Source organism: Cherax quadricarinatus, unplaced genomic scaffold (genome assembly GCF_038502225.1).
Source record: "Cherax quadricarinatus isolate ZL_2023a unplaced genomic scaffold, ASM3850222v1 Contig901, whole genome shotgun sequence".
NCBI classification, from domain to species: Eukaryota; Metazoa; Arthropoda; class Malacostraca; order Decapoda; family Parastacidae; genus Cherax; species Cherax quadricarinatus.
The window spans coordinates 100001-119169 of NW_027195927.1; the positions used below are offsets into that span (position 1 = coordinate 100001).

The 19169-nt window shown below is 43.3% G+C and overlaps 1 protein-coding gene across 1 annotated transcript in view; it reads left to right on the plus strand.

The window, feature by feature from the left end:
- The window catches only part of LOC138851531 (uncharacterized), a gene marked incomplete at its 5' end in the record, with an annotated part of 111911 nt that extends 93419 nt beyond the window's left edge, over positions 1-18492 (plus strand). Inside the window, one exon of the mRNA XM_070080743.1 lies at positions 18328-18492. Coding sequence (XP_069936844.1) covers positions 18328-18492 — 165 coding nt within the window. The remainder of the gene's footprint in view (positions 1-18327) is intronic.
- Positions 18493-19169: the final 677 nt, after the last annotated feature.

The window sequence follows — 19169 nt, forward strand, 5'->3', positions numbered from 1 at the left end:
TTAATAATGAGTATGGATATATTGACTTATGCTCTGATATTAAGAATCTTAATAGTAACTGTCAGGGAGTAACTCTGGGTAATGATAATTTCAGAAATTGTGTAAAAACAAAGATGAATATGAAAAATGTGCAGAAGAAAAAACATATGATGGTATTTTATGCTAACAGTCGAAGTGCAAGAAATAAAATTAATGAACTACGTTTGGTAGCATGTGCTGGGAACTTTGATATCATTGCATTAACTGAAACGTGGTATGATTTAAAGAGTCGGGATATGACTGCTGAGTGTAATATTCAGGGATTTAAGTTATTCAATGTGGATAGATGTAATGGGAAGGGGGGAGGAGTTGCATTGTATGTTCGAGAAAATATTAATTGTTGCATAAAAAAAGGTATAAAAATAGATGGAGCAGTAACAGAGTCTGTTTGGGTAGAGTTCGTGGAGGGTCAAGAAAAACTAATTCTAGGTGTAATATACCGACCTCCAGGCTTGGATCACGATAGAGGGAGACTTCTTTGGGACGAAATTGTTAGGGCTTCTGGACACAGTAACGTAGTCATAGTAGGGGACTTTAACTTTAGCCAAATTGACTGGAATTCTTTGACAGGTAATCTAGAGTCCAGTGACTTCATGGAAACAGTTCAGGACTGTTTTCTGAAACAGAGTGTAACTGAACCTACCAGGGGTAATAATTTGCTAGACCTAGTCTTGTCAAATAAGGAAACACTCGTGAATAATCTGGAGATCACTGAAGAGCTTGGCGCAAGTGATCACAAATCCATCACCTTTAGCATTAATTGGGAATGCAAGAATAATGATAATACAGTAAAAATCCCCGATTTTCGTTCTGCCGATTATAATGGACTTAGGGAACATCTGTCTAATCTTGATTGGGGTTATCTAGCTAATGATTTTATTGACGATAATCATACTTATGAATATGAAGGGATCTGCTTTTATGATTGTTTTCTTAATAATGTACACAGTGCCCAGAGTATATACATTCCCCAGAGAGAAATTAGGTCTAATAATAACGATCCCAAATGGGTTAACAGGAGGCTAAAGCATCTATTAGGGGAGAAAAGGGGAATTTATAGGCGCATCAGAAGAGGAGAGGTTAACCTTACTGACCAATATGTTCAGCTTAAAAGAGAAGTAAAAAAGGCGATTAGAAAGGCTAAACGTGACTATGAAATTAGAGTCGCTAATGAATCAAAGACTAATCCAAAGGGGTTCTTTCAAGTGTATAGGACGAAGGTGAAGGAAAAAGTAGGACCTCTGAAATCTGGGAATGGACAGCTGACGGATAATGAACTGGAAATGTGTTCCTTATTTAATGACTATTTTTTGTCAGTTTTTACACAGGAAGATGTAAATGAGATTCCAGTAATTAACAATTATTTAGTTCCTGATGAATTTAAGTTAACTAATATTACTGTCACGAGGGACATGGTTATTAAACAGATAGACAAACTGAAACAAAATAAGTCCCCGGGACCCGATGAGTTGTTTTCAAGGGTACTTAAGGAATGCAAGATGGAGCTTAGTCAGCCATTAACGAGTGTATTCAATGCGTCCATCCTTACCAGTGTTGTGCCAGAGATGTGGAAGATGGCTAATGTGGTTCCTATATTCAAATCAGGGGATAAGTCCACTCCTTCAAATTACCGTCCAATAAGCCTGACATCTATAGTGGGCAAGTTATTAGAATCAATTATAGCTGACATTATCAGAAGTCACCTTGAAGAGCATAACTTGATAAATGAATCTCAGCATGGATTCACGAGAGGTCGTTCCTGCCTGACAAACTTACTGACGTTCTTCAATAGAACATTTGAGGCAGTTGACAGTGATAAGGAATATGATATTGTTTATTTGGATTTTAGTAAAGCCTTCGACAGAGTACCTCACAAGAGACTCTTAAGAAAAGTGGCAGCTCATGGTATAGGAGGTAAAGTTCTAGCATGGATTGAGGCATGGCTTACCAATAGAAAGCAGAGAGTTACCATTAATGGAGTGAAATCTGAATGGGGATTAGTCACTAGTGGCGTTCCACAAGGATCAGTTTTAGGCCCTCTCTTGTTCATAATTTACATTAATGACCTTGATGAAGGGATTACTAGTGACATGAGTAAGTTTGCTGATGATACAAAGATAGGCCGTATAATTCACTCTGAGGAGGATATCAATAAACTCCAGGACGATTTGAACAAATTAATGTCTTGGTCTGAGAAATGGCAGATGAAGTTTAATGTGGATAAGTGTAAGGTACTTGCCCTTGGTAATGAAAATAACCCTCGAAGCTATAATCTAGGTGAAGTAGAGCTTGGTCATACAGAATGTGAAAAAGACTTGGGAGTCATGGTAAGCAGAAATCTAAAGCCAAGACAGCAGTGCCTCAGTGTGCGCAACAAGGCCAACAGATTACTTGGATTTATCTCAAGAAGTATAAGTAACAGAAGTCCAAAAGTTATTTTACAGCTCTATACATCACTAGTGAGGCCTCATTTAGATTATGCTGCTCAGTTTTGGTCCCCTTACTACAGGATGGACATAGACTCATTAGAGAACATACAGAGAAGAATGACTAAAATGATTTACTGTGTAAGGAACCTCCCGTATGAAGATAGACTTAAAGCCTTAAATCTCCACTCTCTGGAGAGGCGTAGAATGAGGGGAGATATCATTGAAGTGTATAAGTGGATGACGGGCATAAACAAGGGAGACATTAATAAAGTACTGAGGGTGTCGAACCAGGTAAGAACCAGGAATAATGGATTTAAGTTGGATAAATTTAGATTTAGAAAGGACATAGGTAAGTACTGGTTTTCTAACAGAGTTGTAGATGCGTGGAACAGTCTTCCCAGTGGGGTGATAGAGGTTAGGACCTTGGGTAGCTTTAAGAAGAGACTGGACAAATATATGAGTGGGAGGGGCTGGGTTTGATTGGTGTCAAGGGGTACGGGAGTTATTTCTTGAGTAGCTTTAGGTAGATGTCGTTTTGATAAGGACCTGCCTCGTATGGGCCAGTAGGCCTTCTGCAGTGTTCCTATATTCTTATGTTCTTATATATATATATATATATATATATATATATATATATATATATATATATATATATATATATATATATATATATATATATATATATATATATATATGCAAAACAACCACTGTGAAAGAGTAGTGAAATTCCAAGCGCTTTCGTGACTACTCACATTGTCAAGGAACTATGAAAGTAATACATCAAAGGAAGGCAATAAAAGGGCTTAGACCACACCTCACAGTCAACCCCCACAACAAAAACACCTGACGCGCGACAATACCGGACTCATAAGAAAAGAGGAACACTGCAGTACGTCCGCTGGTCCATCTAGACAGGTTCTCACGACATCCCACCAACAAATCATTCTACCCAAGAAATAAGGTTTATTATTTGTCCAATGTATTATTAAACTCTAACCAAATTTTATTAATTATAAATTAATCTAATTTATACAAACCTAAGGAAATATTCATATTATTTTCAAAACTACTTTTTATGAAACAAGATTCAATTATATTTCTGTCGACCATGGACTTGCTTGATACAACTTTCTCAACTTTTTGAAAATCAATTGGATGGTTAAAATCGCTCACATGAATAAATAGAGCATTGGAATCTTGTCCAGTTCTAATGCTATATTTATGTTGTTTTAATCTAAGTTCGAGACTTTTACCAGTTTGACCGTAATAAACTTTATCTCAAATTTTACAAGGAATCTTATAGACACATCCGTCAGCATTTTGGGGGGAATTCTTCATCATAACGTTTTTTTGCTGTATCAAGATTTTTAAATACGACTTTAATATTAAAAGTCTTAAGAAGAGAAGGCATATCAACCAGGTTTTCATGGTAAGGGAGAACCAACATATTTTTAGTTGAATAAGGTTGGTTGTCCCTTTTTGGGTTGTAAAAAGTATTTCTAGCAATTTTAAATGATTTATCAATTACATTCCTCGGGTATTTCAGATCAATGGCTATTTCATAAATTTTGGATATTTCTTCACCTATGAACTCTGGACTACAAATACGTAAAGCTCTCAAAAACATTGATGAGAAAACAGACAGTTTAACTCTATCTTGATGGGAAGAATAATAGTGTACATAGGAACAGTTATTTGTAGGTTTTCTGTAAATTTTAAATTTGAATTCATTATTACCCTTAATAATTAAAACATCAAGAAAAGGTAATGAGTTATTTTCCTCAAACTCAACAGTAACGTTTATATAATGGGCTAAGCTATTTAATTTGCCAAGGAAATGGTCTATATCTACATTCTTGGGCATAAGACATAAAATATCATCGACATGTCTGAACCATTTAGCTCTATTAGGGAGGATTGTGTTAAGCAATCTTGTTTCGAAAAATTCCATGTATAAGTTACTAAGAACAGGTGAAAGAGGATTCCCTATTACCATACCAAATTTCTGAGTGTAAAATTTATCATTAAATACAAATTTTTCATCAACAATGCAAAGTTTAATAAGTTTAATGATAGTAGGAACTGGCAATGGTAAATCATAATTAACGAGTTCTTCAGATAAGAAACTTAATAATTCATCAACAGGAACTTTCGTAAACAAGGAAGTAACATCAAAACTAACCATGTTAAAATCATTTAAGTCAGTCAATGAACTTAATTTATCAACTAAATCTAAGTTGTTTTTAACACTAAAGTTAGAAATTTTACTAACAATAGGGCTCAAAACGTCAGAGAGGTCAATGTTGGTATATATATATATATATATATATATATATATATATATATATATATATATATATATATATATATATATATATATATATATAAACACTGATCTCTGGCTGAAGGAGACTCGAACCTACAAACCTTGGAACAAGGTACGCAGTGCTTTACTAATCTTCCCACACTGAACCAATACCTTGGAGTCCAGCTTGCGCTAGACTTTGATCCAAGGCAGCCAGCTTTCAGGGAGAAGGCTTACAGCTTTTCATCTCATCCCCTGCATGCATCAGCCTTACTAGAAACTTGAACAATGCAAGGAATTCGAAAGAGCAGGCGAAATATACACAAACACTGATCTCTGGCTGAAGGAGACTCGAACCTACGAAACTTGGAACAAGGTACGCAGTGCTTTACCAATCTACCCACACTGGACCAATACCTTGGAGTCCAGCTTCTCCCTGAAAGCTGGCTGCCTTGAATCAAAGTCTAGCACAAGTTGCACTCCAAGGTATTGGTCCAGTGTGGGTAGATTGGTAAAGCACTGCGTACCTTGTTCCAAGGTTCGTAGGTTCGAGTCTCCTTCAGCCAACATTGACCTCCCTTACATTGCAGCAGGGGAAGAACATCTAACCTTACAGGATGCTGATGTGTATAAAGCTGTTATGTCATTTCCACAGGGCTCAGCAGGAAGTTTCATCGGTTTAAGGCCTCAACACTTAAAACAAATGCTCAATCCAGCACTTGGTGAGGTTTCATAGAGGCTGCTGTCTGAACTCACCAAATTTTCCAACCTGTGCCTGGCTGGCAGTGTCCCAGAGGCCATCAGATCCCTTTTCTTTGGTGCCTCATTGTGTGCCCTCCGGAAAAAGGATGGCGGAATCAGGCCCAATGCAGTGGGTAACACCCTTCGGCACCTAGTCGCCAAGGCTGCAGTAAGAAGGGAGAGTCAAGAGGCTGCTGCAATGCTTAAACCAACTCAGCTCGGTTTCGGCGTTCAACAGGGCTGTAAAGCAGCTGCCCACGCAGCACGAGTATATATCAAAAACATGTCCGATGAAAAAGCCTTTGTCAAATTGGACTTTGCCAACGCTTTCAACTCAGCCAGAAGGGATGCTGCTCTCCAAGCAGTTTATAGAAACTTCCCTTCCCTTTATCCCTTCACAGAATCGTGTTATAGTGTGACTTCCAAACTGTTGTTTGGGGACCATGAAATTGCATGTGAAGGGGTGCAACAGGGGGACCCTCTCGCCCCCTTTCTATTTTGTTTGGTCATCAAGGAAGTTACAGAAGCACTCTCCAGCGAGCTCAATATCTAGTTCTTGGACGATGGTACCCCAGCAGGCACAACAGAATCTCTCCTAGAGGACATCAGTAAAATTAAAGACATGGGAGAAAGCCTGGGCCTTTTTTTAAACCCCACCAAATGTGAAATAGTTTCTACCAATCAACAAATCAACAGATGATCCAGAATATTAACGCAGTTTTACCAGGAGCACGAGCCACTGATCCAGCCAACAGCACTCTCCTTGGTGCTCCTCTTGGGCCCAATGCCATCGATCTGATCCTAGAAAAAAGTCTCAGACCTCCGGACGATGAAAAGCAGAATGAAAGACATTGACACACACGATGCCTTCTACCTACTCACCAGGTGCCTGTCAATCCCAAAACTTACCTACTTTCTGAGATGTTCCCCAGCCTTCAGGAGTCCAAAACTCAAGGAATATGACTCTCTCCTTAAGACCATGCTAGAGAGTGTATTGAAACTTTCCCTTGAAGATGGACAGTGGTTGCAAGCCTCACTTCCGGTCAGGCTTGGAGGGCTAGGAGTACGCAGATCCTCCCAGATTGCTCTACCAGCTTTCCTATCCTCTTCCATAGCATCAAACGAGCTGATAAGACAAATTCTTCCTGATACCCTCAGCGACTTTGCAGGAATAGAAGACCCTAGCTATGCCAGTGCCATCACTGAATGGGAGACTCTTGCTGCTCCAGCACAAAACCCTAGTGCATCACTGGCTCACAGTCAAGCTGGGATGGCCCGATCGCTGAAAAGATGCTTGCCAACATGCTCAGGGCTGCAACATCAGATAGGGAGATTGCCCGTCTCCAAGCTGCGAGCATACCTCACTCCGGGGACTTCCTCCAAACAGTTCTCATATCGGCAATGGGAACGCGACTTGACCCTAAGACCCTTTGTATTGCAGTGGCTCTGCGCCTTGCTGCCCCAATTCACACAGAATGTATGTGTATTTGCGGTGAAGCGCAAGCAGACCAATACGGTCTACATGGTCTTAACTGTTCTAAAACCAAGGGCTGGCATGCAAGCTACAGCTGGATGCCCAGCCTAGAGGGAGCCCCAATCACTAGCAGACAACAATACCCACAACCCAGCAAATCGCCCCGACGGGATCACCATCTATCCTTGGAAGAATGGCAGGCTCTTAGCATGGGATTATACCTGTGTGTCCACACTGGCTGACACCTATATCCATCACAGTGTTGGGCGACAGGGAGCAGCTGCTGACCACAGGGAGGAGTACAAGATCAGCAAGTACAGGGACATAAGCCAACAGTATCAATTTGTCCCAGTGGGATCAGAGACCTTGGGATCATGGGGAAAAAATGCCACACGTTTCTTTAAAGAATTGGGTTCCAGACTCGTCGACACCACCAGGGACCCAAGGGCAGCCGCTTTCATGTTCCAGCGCCTCAGCGTAGCCATCCAGAGGGGAAATTCTTGCTGCATACTTGGCTCACGTCCAGCCTCGGAGGAGCTGGAGGAAATTCATGATCTTTGATACATTGTGCCATTGTATTCATGTATGTTTTTTCTGTAAATGTATTCTGTTTATTAATAAATGTTCATATACATTATATATATATATATATATATATATATATATATATATATATATATATATACATATATATATATATATATATTATATATATCAAGAACACCACTGCAACTAGCCGGGGGATCGAACCCTTGTTGTTTTAGCCCGCCCCATGGTGAACGAAAATTTACGACGCTCTAACCCAGTAATATAACTACCCTCGAGGAGTGAGGGGGGCGGAGCCCTAGCAATGATCGGCCGGAGTTTAAAATACCGCACGGGCTACTGGATGATCACCTTGCCTTGTTTTAAGTCCCTAGAAGAGAAGTTGCCGAAAAAGGAGATAGGAAAGGTAGAAGGAAAGATAGTAATGTAAGGAGTGTGTGCGTGGTTAGGCCAGTGTAGTGGTTTGGGTACTGTGAGGGTTATGATAGGGTAGGAACAGGTGGTGGGGTGGTGGTGGTGGGGGGAGAGGGGAGCTAGCAAGCTGGTCACCGTCTTACCCCTTTGACGGGATGGGCTGGAAGTGATAACAAGGATGGGCTGGAAGTGATAACAAGGATGGGCTGGAAGTGATAACAAGGATGGGCTGGAAGTGATAACAAGGATGGGCTGGAAGTGATAACAAGGATGGGCTGGAAGTGATAACAATGATGGGCTGGAAGTGATAACAAGGATGGGCTGGAAGTGATAACAAGGATGGGCTGGAAGTGATAACAAGGATGGGCTGGAAGTGATAACAAGGATGGGCTGGAAGTGATAACAAGGATGGGCTGGAAGTGATAACAAGGATGGGCTGGAAGTGATAACAAGGATGGGCTGGAAGTGATAACAAGGATGGGCTGGAAGTGATAACAATGATGGGCTGGAAGTGATAACAAGGATGGGCTGGAAGTGATAACAAGGATGGGCTGGAAGTGATAACAAGGATGGGCTGGAAGTGATAACAAGGATGGGCTGGAAGTGATAACAATGATGGGCTGGAAGTGATAACAATGATGGGCTGGAAGTGATAACAAGGATGGGCTGGAAGTGATAACAATGATGGGCTGGAAGTGATAACAAGGATGGGCTGGAAGTGATAACAAGGATGGGCTGGAAGTGATAACAAGGATGGGCTGGAAGTGATAACAAGGATGGGCTGGAAGTGATAACAAGGATGGGCTGGAAGTGATAACAAGGATGGGCTGGAAGTGATAACAATGATGGGCTGGAAGTGATAACAATGATGGGCTGGAAGTGATAACAAGGATAGGCTGGAAGTGATAACAAGGATGGGCTGGAAGTGATAACAAGGATGGGCTGGAAGTGATAACAAGGATGGGCTGGAAGTGATAACAAGGATGGGCTGGAAGTGATAACAAGGATGAGCTGGAAGTGATAACAAGGATGGGCTGGAAGTGATAACAAGGATGGGCTGGAAGTGATAACAATGATGGGCTGGAAGTGATAACAAGGATGGGCTGGAAGTGATAACAAGGATGGGCTGGAAGTGATAACAAGGATGGGCTGGAAGTGATAACAAGGATGGGCTGGAAGTGATAACAAGGATGGGCTGGAAGTGATAACAAGGATGGGCTGGAAGTGATAACAATGATGGGCTGGAAGTGATAACAATGATGGGCTGGAAGTGATAACAAGGATAGGCTGGAAGTGATAACAAGGATGGGCTGGAAGTGATAACAAGGATGGGCTGGAAGTGATAACAAGGATGGGCTGGAAGTGATAACAAGGATGGGCTGGAAGTGATAACAAGGATGAGCTGGAAGTGATAACAAGGATGGGCTGGAAGTGATAACAAGGATGAGCTGGAAGTGATAACAAGGATGGGCTGGAAGTGATAACAAGGATGGGCTGGAAGTGATAACAAGGATGTTTCCTCTTAGTCCTGATCAGTCTATTATTCGAGATAACCCAAAAATGTTACTGTGGGTCTCAGTGTTCAGAGTGAACACATCCTTTCCTCGCGACGTCCTCTCTGTATCTCCTGTATCTGTATCATTATGTTTAAAGTATGTAGGTTATTTGTGTATTCCATTCACGGTATTATCCCTTTTTGTTCTTTCTGTATAGTACAATCGTCAAAGTAATGCTGATAATATTAGAAAATGAGACGTGGTGTTAACGCGATTAAAAATTGACCACCGTGTGGAATGTAATAGTGTTCTCGCCTCTCGGTGTTATAATTCTCACAGCAGGTAATATTACTATTTATTGGCTAATATTAGTTGCCTGCCTATAGGGAGGCGATAGGTTATATATCCCAAGGAATAGTTGGGTAAGTGGCTTTCAGTTTTATGCGCACTTATAATTATTGTATTAAAAAAAAATACCACGGGCGGAGATAGAACCCGCGATCTTGTTTGCAATCGTGTCATTACGATTTCGTGAGTCATATTGTATTAATTTTGGTAATATGAAAATGATGTGCATGATCATGAAAACCGTGGAACAACAAATTTGTTAAAGTTGTTATGTCTGAAGTAATGTTTCCTATATACATAGAGTCCACAACCAAACATAATACAGACATTGTTACTGTCTTGAAATGATTTGCTTAATAATTTCGAGAAGTGTGTTCAAATAATTTAAGTCCCGATGTGTAAGGGAGGTGAGGTAAGCATCGAGGGAGGGACAGTATTATGACCCACTGGAGGGACAGTGTTGTGACCCACTGGAGGGACAGTGTTGTGACCCACTGGAGGGACAGTGTTGTGACCCACTGGAGGGACAGTGTTGTGACCACTGGAGGAACAGTGTTGTGACCACTAAAGGGACAGTGTTGTGACCCACTGGAGGAACAGTGTTGTGACCACTGGAGGGACAGTGTTGTGACCACTGGAGGAACAGTGTTGTGACCACTAAAGGGACAGTGTTGTGACCCACTGGAGGAACAGTGTTGTGACCACTGGAGGGACAGTGTTGTGACCACTGGAGGAGCAGTGTTGTGACCCACTGGAGGAGCAGTGTTGTGACCCACTGGAGGAGCAGTGTTGTGACCACTGGAGGAGCAGTGTTGTGACCACTGGAGGAGCAGTGTTGTGACCCACTGTAGGGACAGTGTTGTGACCACTGGAGGAGCAGTGTTGTGACCACTGGAGGAGCAGTGTTGTGACCCACTGGAGGGAGAGTGTTGTGACCACTGGAGGAGCAGTGTTGTGACCCACTGGAGGAGCAGTGTTGTGACCACTGGAGGAGCAGTGTTGTGACCCACTGGAGGGACAGTGTTGTGACCACTGGAGGAGCAGTGTTGTGACCCACTGGAGGGACAGTGTTGTGACCACTGGAGGGACAGTGTTGTGACCCACTGGAGGAGCAGTGTTGTGACCACTGGAGGAGCAGTGTTGTGACCCACTGGAGGGACAGTGTTGTGACCACTGGAGGAGCAGTGTTGTGACCCACTGGAGGGACAGTGTTGTGACCACTGGAGGGACAGTGTTGTGACCCACTGGAGGAGCAGTGTTGTGACCACTGGAGGAGCAGTGTTGTGACCCACTGGAGGGACAGTGTTGTGACCACTGGAGGAGCAGTGTTGTGACCCACTGGAGGGACAGTGTTGTGACCACTGGAGGGACAGTGTTGTGACCACTGGAGGGACAGTGTTGTGACCCACTGGAGGGACAGTGTTGTGACCACTGGAGGGACAGTGTTGTGACCCACTGGAGGAGCAGTGTTGTGACCACTGGAGGAGCAGTGTTGTGACCCACTGGAGGGAGAGTGTTGTGACCACTGGAGGAGCAGTGTTGTGACCCACTGGAGGGACAGTGTTGTGACCACTGGAGGGACAGTGTTGTGACCCACTGGAGGAGCAGTGTTGTGACCACTGGAGGAGCAGTGTTGTGACCCACTGGAGGGACAGTGTTGTGACCACTGGAGGAGCAGTGTTGTGACCCACTGGAGGGACAGTGTTGTGACCACTGGAGGGACAGTGTTGTGACCCACTGGAGGAGCAGTGTTGTGACCACTGGAGGAGCAGTGTTGTGACCCACTGGAGGGACAGTGTTGTGACCACTGGAGGAGCAGTGTTGTGACCCACTGGAGGGACAGTGTTGTGACCACTGGAGGAGCAGTGTTGTGACCCACTGGAGGAGCAGTGTTGTGACCCACTGGATGGACAGTGTTGTGACCACTGGAGGAGCAGTGTTGTGACCACTGGAGGAACAGTGTTGTGACCCACTGGAGGAGCAGTGTTGTGACCCACTGGAGGGACAGTGTTGTGACCACTGGAGGAGCAGTGTTGTGACCACTGGAGGAACAGTGTTGTGACCCACTGGAGGAGCAGTGTTGTGACCCACTGGAGGAGCAGTGTTGTGACCACTAAAGGGACAGTGTTGTGACCCACTGGAAGGACAGTGTTGTGACCCACTGGAGGAACAGTGTTGTGACCACTGGAGGGACAGTGTTGTGACCCACTGGAGGGACAGTGTGTGACCACTGGAGGAACAGTGTTGTGACCCACTGGAGGGACAGTGTTGCGACCACTGGAGGAGCAGTGTTGTGACCCACTGGAGGGACAGTGTTGTGACCACTGGAGGAACAGTGTTGTGACCCACTGGAAGGACAGTGTTGTGACCACTGGAAGGACAGTGTTGTGACCACTGGAAGGACAGTGTTGTGACCACTGGAAGGACAGTGTTGTGACCACTGGAAGGACAGTGTTGTGACCACTGGAGGAACAGTGTTGTGACCACTGGAGGAACAGTGTTGTGACCACTGGAGGAACAGTGTTGTGACCCACTGGAGGGACAGTGTTGTGACCACTGGAGGAACAGTGTTGTGACCACTGGAGGAACAGTGTTGTGACCCACTGGAAGGACAGTGTTGTGACCACTGGAAGGACAGTGTTGTGACTACTGGAATGACAGTGTTGTGACCCACTGGAGGAACAGTGTTGTGACCACTGGAGGGACAGTGTTGTGACCACTGGAGGAACAGTGTTGTGACCCACTGGAAGGACAGTGTTGTGACTACTGGAAGGACAGTGTTGTGACCCACTGGAGGAACAGTGTTGTGACCACTGGAGGAACAGTGTTGTGACCACTGGAGGGACAGTGTTGTGACCACTGGAGGAACAGTGTTGTGACCCACTGGAGGAACAGTGTTGTGACCCACTGGAGGGACAGTGTTGTGACCACTGGAGGAACAGTGTTGTGACCCACTGGAGGGACAGTGTTGTGACCACTGGAGGAACAGTGTTGTGACCACTGGAGGGACAGTGTTGTGACCACTGGAGGAACAGTGTTGTGACCCACTGGAAGGACAGTGTTGTGACCACTGGAAGGACAGTGTTGTGACTACTGGAAGGACAGTGTTGTGACCCACTGGAGGAACAGTGTTGTGACCACTGGAGGAACAGTGTTGTGACCACTGGAGGGACAGTGTTGTGACCACTGGAGGAACAGTGTTGTGACCCACTGGAGGAACAGTGTTGTGACCCACTGGAGGGACAGTGTTGTGACCCACTGGAGGAACAGTGTTGTGACCCACTGGAGGGACAGTGTTGTGACCACTGGAGGAACAGTGTTGTGACCACTGGAGGAGCAGTGTTGTGACCACTGGAGGAACAGTGTTGTGACCCACTGGAGGAGCAGTGTTGTGACCACTGGAAGGACAGTGTTGTGACTACTGGAAGGACAGTGTTGTGACCCACTGGAAGGACAGTGTTGTGACCCACTGGAGGAACAGTGTTGTGACCACTGGAGGGACAGTGTTGTGACCCACTGGAGGGACAGTGTGTGACCACTGGAGGAACAGTGTTGTGACCCACTGGAGGGACAGTGTTGCGACCACTGGAGGAGCAGTGTTGTGACCACTGGAGGGACAGTGTTGTGACCACTGGAGGAACAGTGTTGTGACCCACTGGAAGGACAGTGTTGTGACCACTGGAAGGACAGTGTTGTGACCACTGGAAGGACAGTGTTGTGACCACTGGAAGGACAGTGTTGTGACCACTGGAAGGACAGTGTTGTGACCACTGGAGGAACAGTGTTGTGACCACTGGAGGAACAGTGTTGTGACCACTGGAGGAACAGTGTTGTGACCCACTGGAGGGACAGTGTTGTGACCACTGGAGGAACAGTGTTGTGACCACTGGAGGAACAGTGTTGTGACCCACTGGAAGGACAGTGTTGTGACCACTGGAAGGACAGTGTTGTGACTACTGGAATGACAGTGTTGTGACCCACTGGAGGAACAGTGTTGTGACCACTGGAGGGACAGTGTTGTGACCACTGGAGGAACAGTGTTGTGACCCACTGGAAGGACAGTGTTGTGACTACTGGAAGGACAGTGTTGTGACCCACTGGAGGAACAGTGTTGTGACCACTGGAGGAACAGTGTTGTGACCACTGGAGGGACAGTGTTGTGACCACTGGAGGAACAGTGTTGTGACCCACTGGAGGAACAGTGTTGTGACCCACTGGAGGGACAGTGTTGTGACCACTGGAGGAACAGTGTTGTGACCCACTGGAGGGACAGTGTTGTGACCACTGGAGGAACAGTGTTGTGACCACTGGAGGGACAGTGTTGTGACCACTGGAGGAACAGTGTTGTGACCCACTGGAAGGACAGTGTTGTGACCACTGGAAGGACAGTGTTGTGACTACTGGAAGGACAGTGTTGTGACCCACTGGAGGAACAGTGTTGTGACCACTGGAGGAACAGTGTTGTGACCACTGGAGGGACAGTGTTGTGACCACTGGAGGAACAGTGTTGTGACCCACTGGAGGAACAGTGTTGTGACCCACTGGAGGGACAGTGTTGTGACCCACTGGAGGAACAGTGTTGTGACCCACTGGAGGGACAGTGTTGTGACCACTGGAGGAACAGTGTTGTGACCACTGGATGGACAGTGTTGTGACCACTGGAGGAACAGTGTTGTGACCCACTGGAAGGACAGTGTTGTGACCACTGGAAGGACAGTGTTGTGACTACTGGAAGGACAGTGTTGTGACCCACTGGAGGAACAGTGTTGTGACCCACTGGAGGAACAGTGTTGTGACCACTGGAGGGACAGTGTTGTGACCACTGGAGGGACAGTGTTGTGACCCACTGTTGCTAAAACCCTACCTGTATCTAAGCTACAGTTATATAAGAACGTGTACTCTATTTTAGATGTACTAGTTATATGTGTGAAATGTTAATTCAGGATTGTACCAGTGATGTCGATTGTGGGTTGTTGTTGTGTGTTGACTTAAGGGTCGTACACTGTTATTGTTACTCAGTCTTTCATTACCCTTACAACCACAACGGTCCAGTTCCTTGAATCCACATCCCCTCACCTTTTTTTTGGAGTCTTTTTTGAGGAGTATATAATTCAGACCAAGGGCAGACCACCAATTCGTTTTCCGGTGCGCCGAACTTCGAGATTTTGAGATGAATGGGAAAACGAAATTTTGTATTGTAAATAATAAGGTAATGTATTACATTCAGTTAATAAAATTTGGAAAAATTACTACTAATATTTATTCAATAAGCATTTTAAAACGCATAACCATTATTTTTTGTTTCTCTCATAAGTCTGGTGTTGCTGCGGACCGTCGATTGTTGGCTACCGACCGGAAGCATTCTACACAAATCTAGAGTCGTTCTTATCACAAAAGTTCTTCACTACTTAGACCATGATATTATTGAGTGTAAAGGCATCTGTATATCTAAGATGAAATCATTTTCTGTTGTCCTTGAATGCTTTATAAGGGTTCTGCACCTTTTAAGAGTCTTCCCATTTTCTTTGTTTGAAATCATTATCTCGTATGTGATTCATAAAAGTTGCTTGCTCTCTTTTTTTTTTGCCACATCAGCAAAATTATCACATTATCGTCGACTGTCGTTGTCCTTTAGTTGAGTTTCCCAGTAAGTCTACGTGGGGTTGTCTCTGGGTTTCTGAGTGACTCCACTAGGATCTCCGAGGAATCTGCGTGGAGCATGCCAGGGTCGGCTTGGTCTTGTGCATAAAACATGTTTTGCAGAGTAATGCTTTTAGAAGCTGCAAGCACACTCCAGTTATTCCATTTTTTTTTCACTGGTGAAAATCAGAAGGGAGCATCATTTGCATATTGACGCTCAGAAATTCTGGGATCCACTCCTTAACTTCTGTGATTGTCGAACAGATTCCAGTGTACGGTGTCCTGTGGCCTTGAAATAAAGATACAGTGGACCCCCGCATAACGATTACCTCCGAATGCGACCAATTATGTAAGTGTATTTATGTAAGTGCATTTGTACGTGTATGTTTGGGGGTCTGAAATCGACTAATCTACTTCACAATATTTCTTATGGGAACAAATTCGGACAGTACTGGCACCTGAACATACTTCTGGAGTGAAAAAATATTATTATTATTATTATTATTATTATTATTATTATTCCAGTGATAACCTGATAAAAGTCTACCGCCATCAGAGTCCCCGTAGCTCGATCACTAGCGCACTCCGCTCACACACTGAGAGACGTGTTACTATGGGACACCTGCTGTCCCTGTTCACCCATCACTTCAAAACGGGTACCTGGGTGTTAGTCGACTGTTGTGGGTCGCATCCTGGAACAAAACTGACCTAATTTACCCGAAATGCTCAGCATAATAAGTGGTTTTCTATATAGTAGTATGTCATTGATGTTAGCTAGGCCTGTATACCTTGTACTTGTAGTAAATAATGATATTATATTATTATCTTATCAATCTTGTCGCTGATTCCATGAATCTTCGGCAGTTCAGTTGTTAAAATTCAACATGGACACTTTTCTTAAATATCAGTGTCCACACAACAGAAGACATCTTTAATGAAGTGGCTGGCAAAGACAGAACTCTCACCTCTAGCTACTAAACATACATTAGTAAGTTACACTCTTAGAGCAACGCTGGGTGCATCATATCCTATTTCTAAGCTAGTTTGGGTTAGGTTAGGCTGGGCTAGGTTAACCTAAGTTAGGTCAGGTTCGGTTGCAGCAGAAAAAACTATAAACATTAAATAAAAGACGATAAAATAGTCTGTCACGCTAACATAAAACAGCACCCACTGTGCACGGCTAAAACAGCACCCACTGTGCACGGCTAAAACAGCACCCACTGTGCACGGCTAAAACAGCACCCACTGTGCACGGCTAAAACAGCACCCACTGTGCACGGCTAAAACAGCACCCACTGTGCACGGCTAAAACAGCACCCACTGTGCACGGCTCATAAAACTATCATATTTCAACTGTTCTTGGCTTTGACAACAGACACCCACTCAACTATATCTACAATAGTGCCACGTTGTCTGTGCTTAAGAATGCGGGTTGTGCTCAACTGTATGTTTGACAGTGAGAGAGAGTGGGAGACAGACATGTAATGTGTGAGTACAGTGGAAGGGTGGATAGCTTGAAGACTTGGAGTTCTCACTGAGGCTATCAGTAGTGACTTTCCAGTCACCTCTGTTATGGAAGTGTTAGGAAGAGAAAGCTCACCATGCAATATCAGAAACAGAGGCAGGTATTTAATAGATTGGTACAAACTGATCAATGGCATGGTAAACATCTACCTTTAAGGTGACAGTAGTACTTTAGTTATATATACTCCTGCTCTGATACTGATAGTAACAAAGTAGTGCCAACCACTAGTTCTACTACTGCTGTATATTGTGCCAAGAGTAAATTGTGCCACACCGGACATACATCCTTGGTAGAGTTAGAACTGTGTCTTGGGTGCCAGAGACCACTGCCAAGAGTACACTCTGACTACTAAAATTATATATTTGCAAAGTGTGTACCAATTCACTTCCTGAAGTACTGAACTAATAATATGTCACGGAATTTCTTGAGAGTTTAAAACAAATATAAATTTTTTTATCTGGGAAATGTCTTCTTTTCTTGGTAACTTGACTGTTCACTCTCAAGTTGATCGTCATCTTCACTGTTACTAGGGAAACAAACTTAGACTACGTAAAAAAATATTGCCTGGATAAAAGGATTTTATAATGCATTACATTCGAAAAAAATTCTTATAAAACGTTGCATTTTGTTGGATTCACTAATGTCAGCATAACACTGCTAGGAATATTTTAAGTTATTCTTCAGGCCAATTTCGATTTTTTTTCACCATTTGTTTCTATAAGTGAGTTTTCATATAGGATATATTCGCATTTTAAATAATGTTCAAATTAAATTACGTTGCACTTGTCATCTTCAGGGTTTATCGCACACTTTTCCAAAATTGTCGTCTTTAAGAATTTAACAATCACACACTGATGTATCTCTCTTGTTTTTTGTTATACATGAACTTATAAATTTTAGATACGAGCCTCTTTTCTGTGCAGAGGGAATCATCCCTGTGAGAATCCTGTAGACACTCTGCTGTAGACACACTGCTGTAGACACTCTGCTGTAGACACTCTGCTGTAGACACTCTGCTGTAGACACTCTGCTGTAGACACTCTGCTGTAGACACTCTGCTGTAGACACTCTGCTGTAGACACTCTGCTGTAGACACTCTGCTGTAGACACTCTGCTGTTCACTCACATCAACGTCTGGAACTATTGCATCATGTCAGTTAATCTTCAAGAATATAACGCTCACAGAAAGAGAGAGAGAGAAAGTAAGAGAGACTGAGGGAGAAATTGATGATACAAATTAATGAGTGCCGCTAGAAGAATTAGAAGGAGTGACTCTTGTTAATATTATTTCATATATCTGTGTTGGTTCGTCTACTGGGACAGAATATTTCTAATTATGTTGTATAAATTTCTTTTACTTTGCTTGGCAGGTGATACAGATGGCCAAGAACGGTGAATTAGTAAGGAATTTTGATCATCCAGTTGTCAAGGACACAGTAACAATTCCTAATGGAGGCTACGCGTTAGTCAGATTTCGTGCAGAAAATCCAGGTAAAAAATATTATTTATTTGTGAAGAATTCTCGTTCAGTTTAATATATGTGAAAGTTACTTCTTTATCTTATTTTAGACACTGAGTGTCCAAACTTATGTTTGTTAGCAGTTATATTCACTATAATAATATCTGAATATCAGTTAACTCTGTATTTTTCCTCTTATAAGTAAGTCTTATGCTGATATTAGTCCTGGAACATCCATTATTTTACAACTTCCAATACTTAATATTTCATCATCATGTGTACTTTAGGACTGAAAATTTCTCTTATTATTTGGCAATAATTAATATTATCTAACAGGTTGTCGCAACATTTAAATAAAACTACACACGACACATCACCTGTAATTATTAAATAGATAATTATTTTAAAACTACATCACAGGTTCAGCTTTAATAGAAATATAGATGCAAACACTCTCAGAAGACGATCTTCACAATGCAGAACAAGTCACAAGGGGTGGAAATATTCATCTCAAGTACTTTCACACTTCTCAGTGCGTCATCAGGAGCAATGTAATGTTGGAAGAGTAGCAACAAGAGAAATGAGGGGAAGTTTTCACAGTGGAGGGAAGCTTGGATGACGCCAACCGCAGCTTCCCTCAGACGCGCTGATGATGCACTTTGAAGTGTGAAGGTACTTGAACTGAAGATTTCCACCCCCAATCGCTTTTCTTGTATATATATATATATATATATATATATATATATATATATA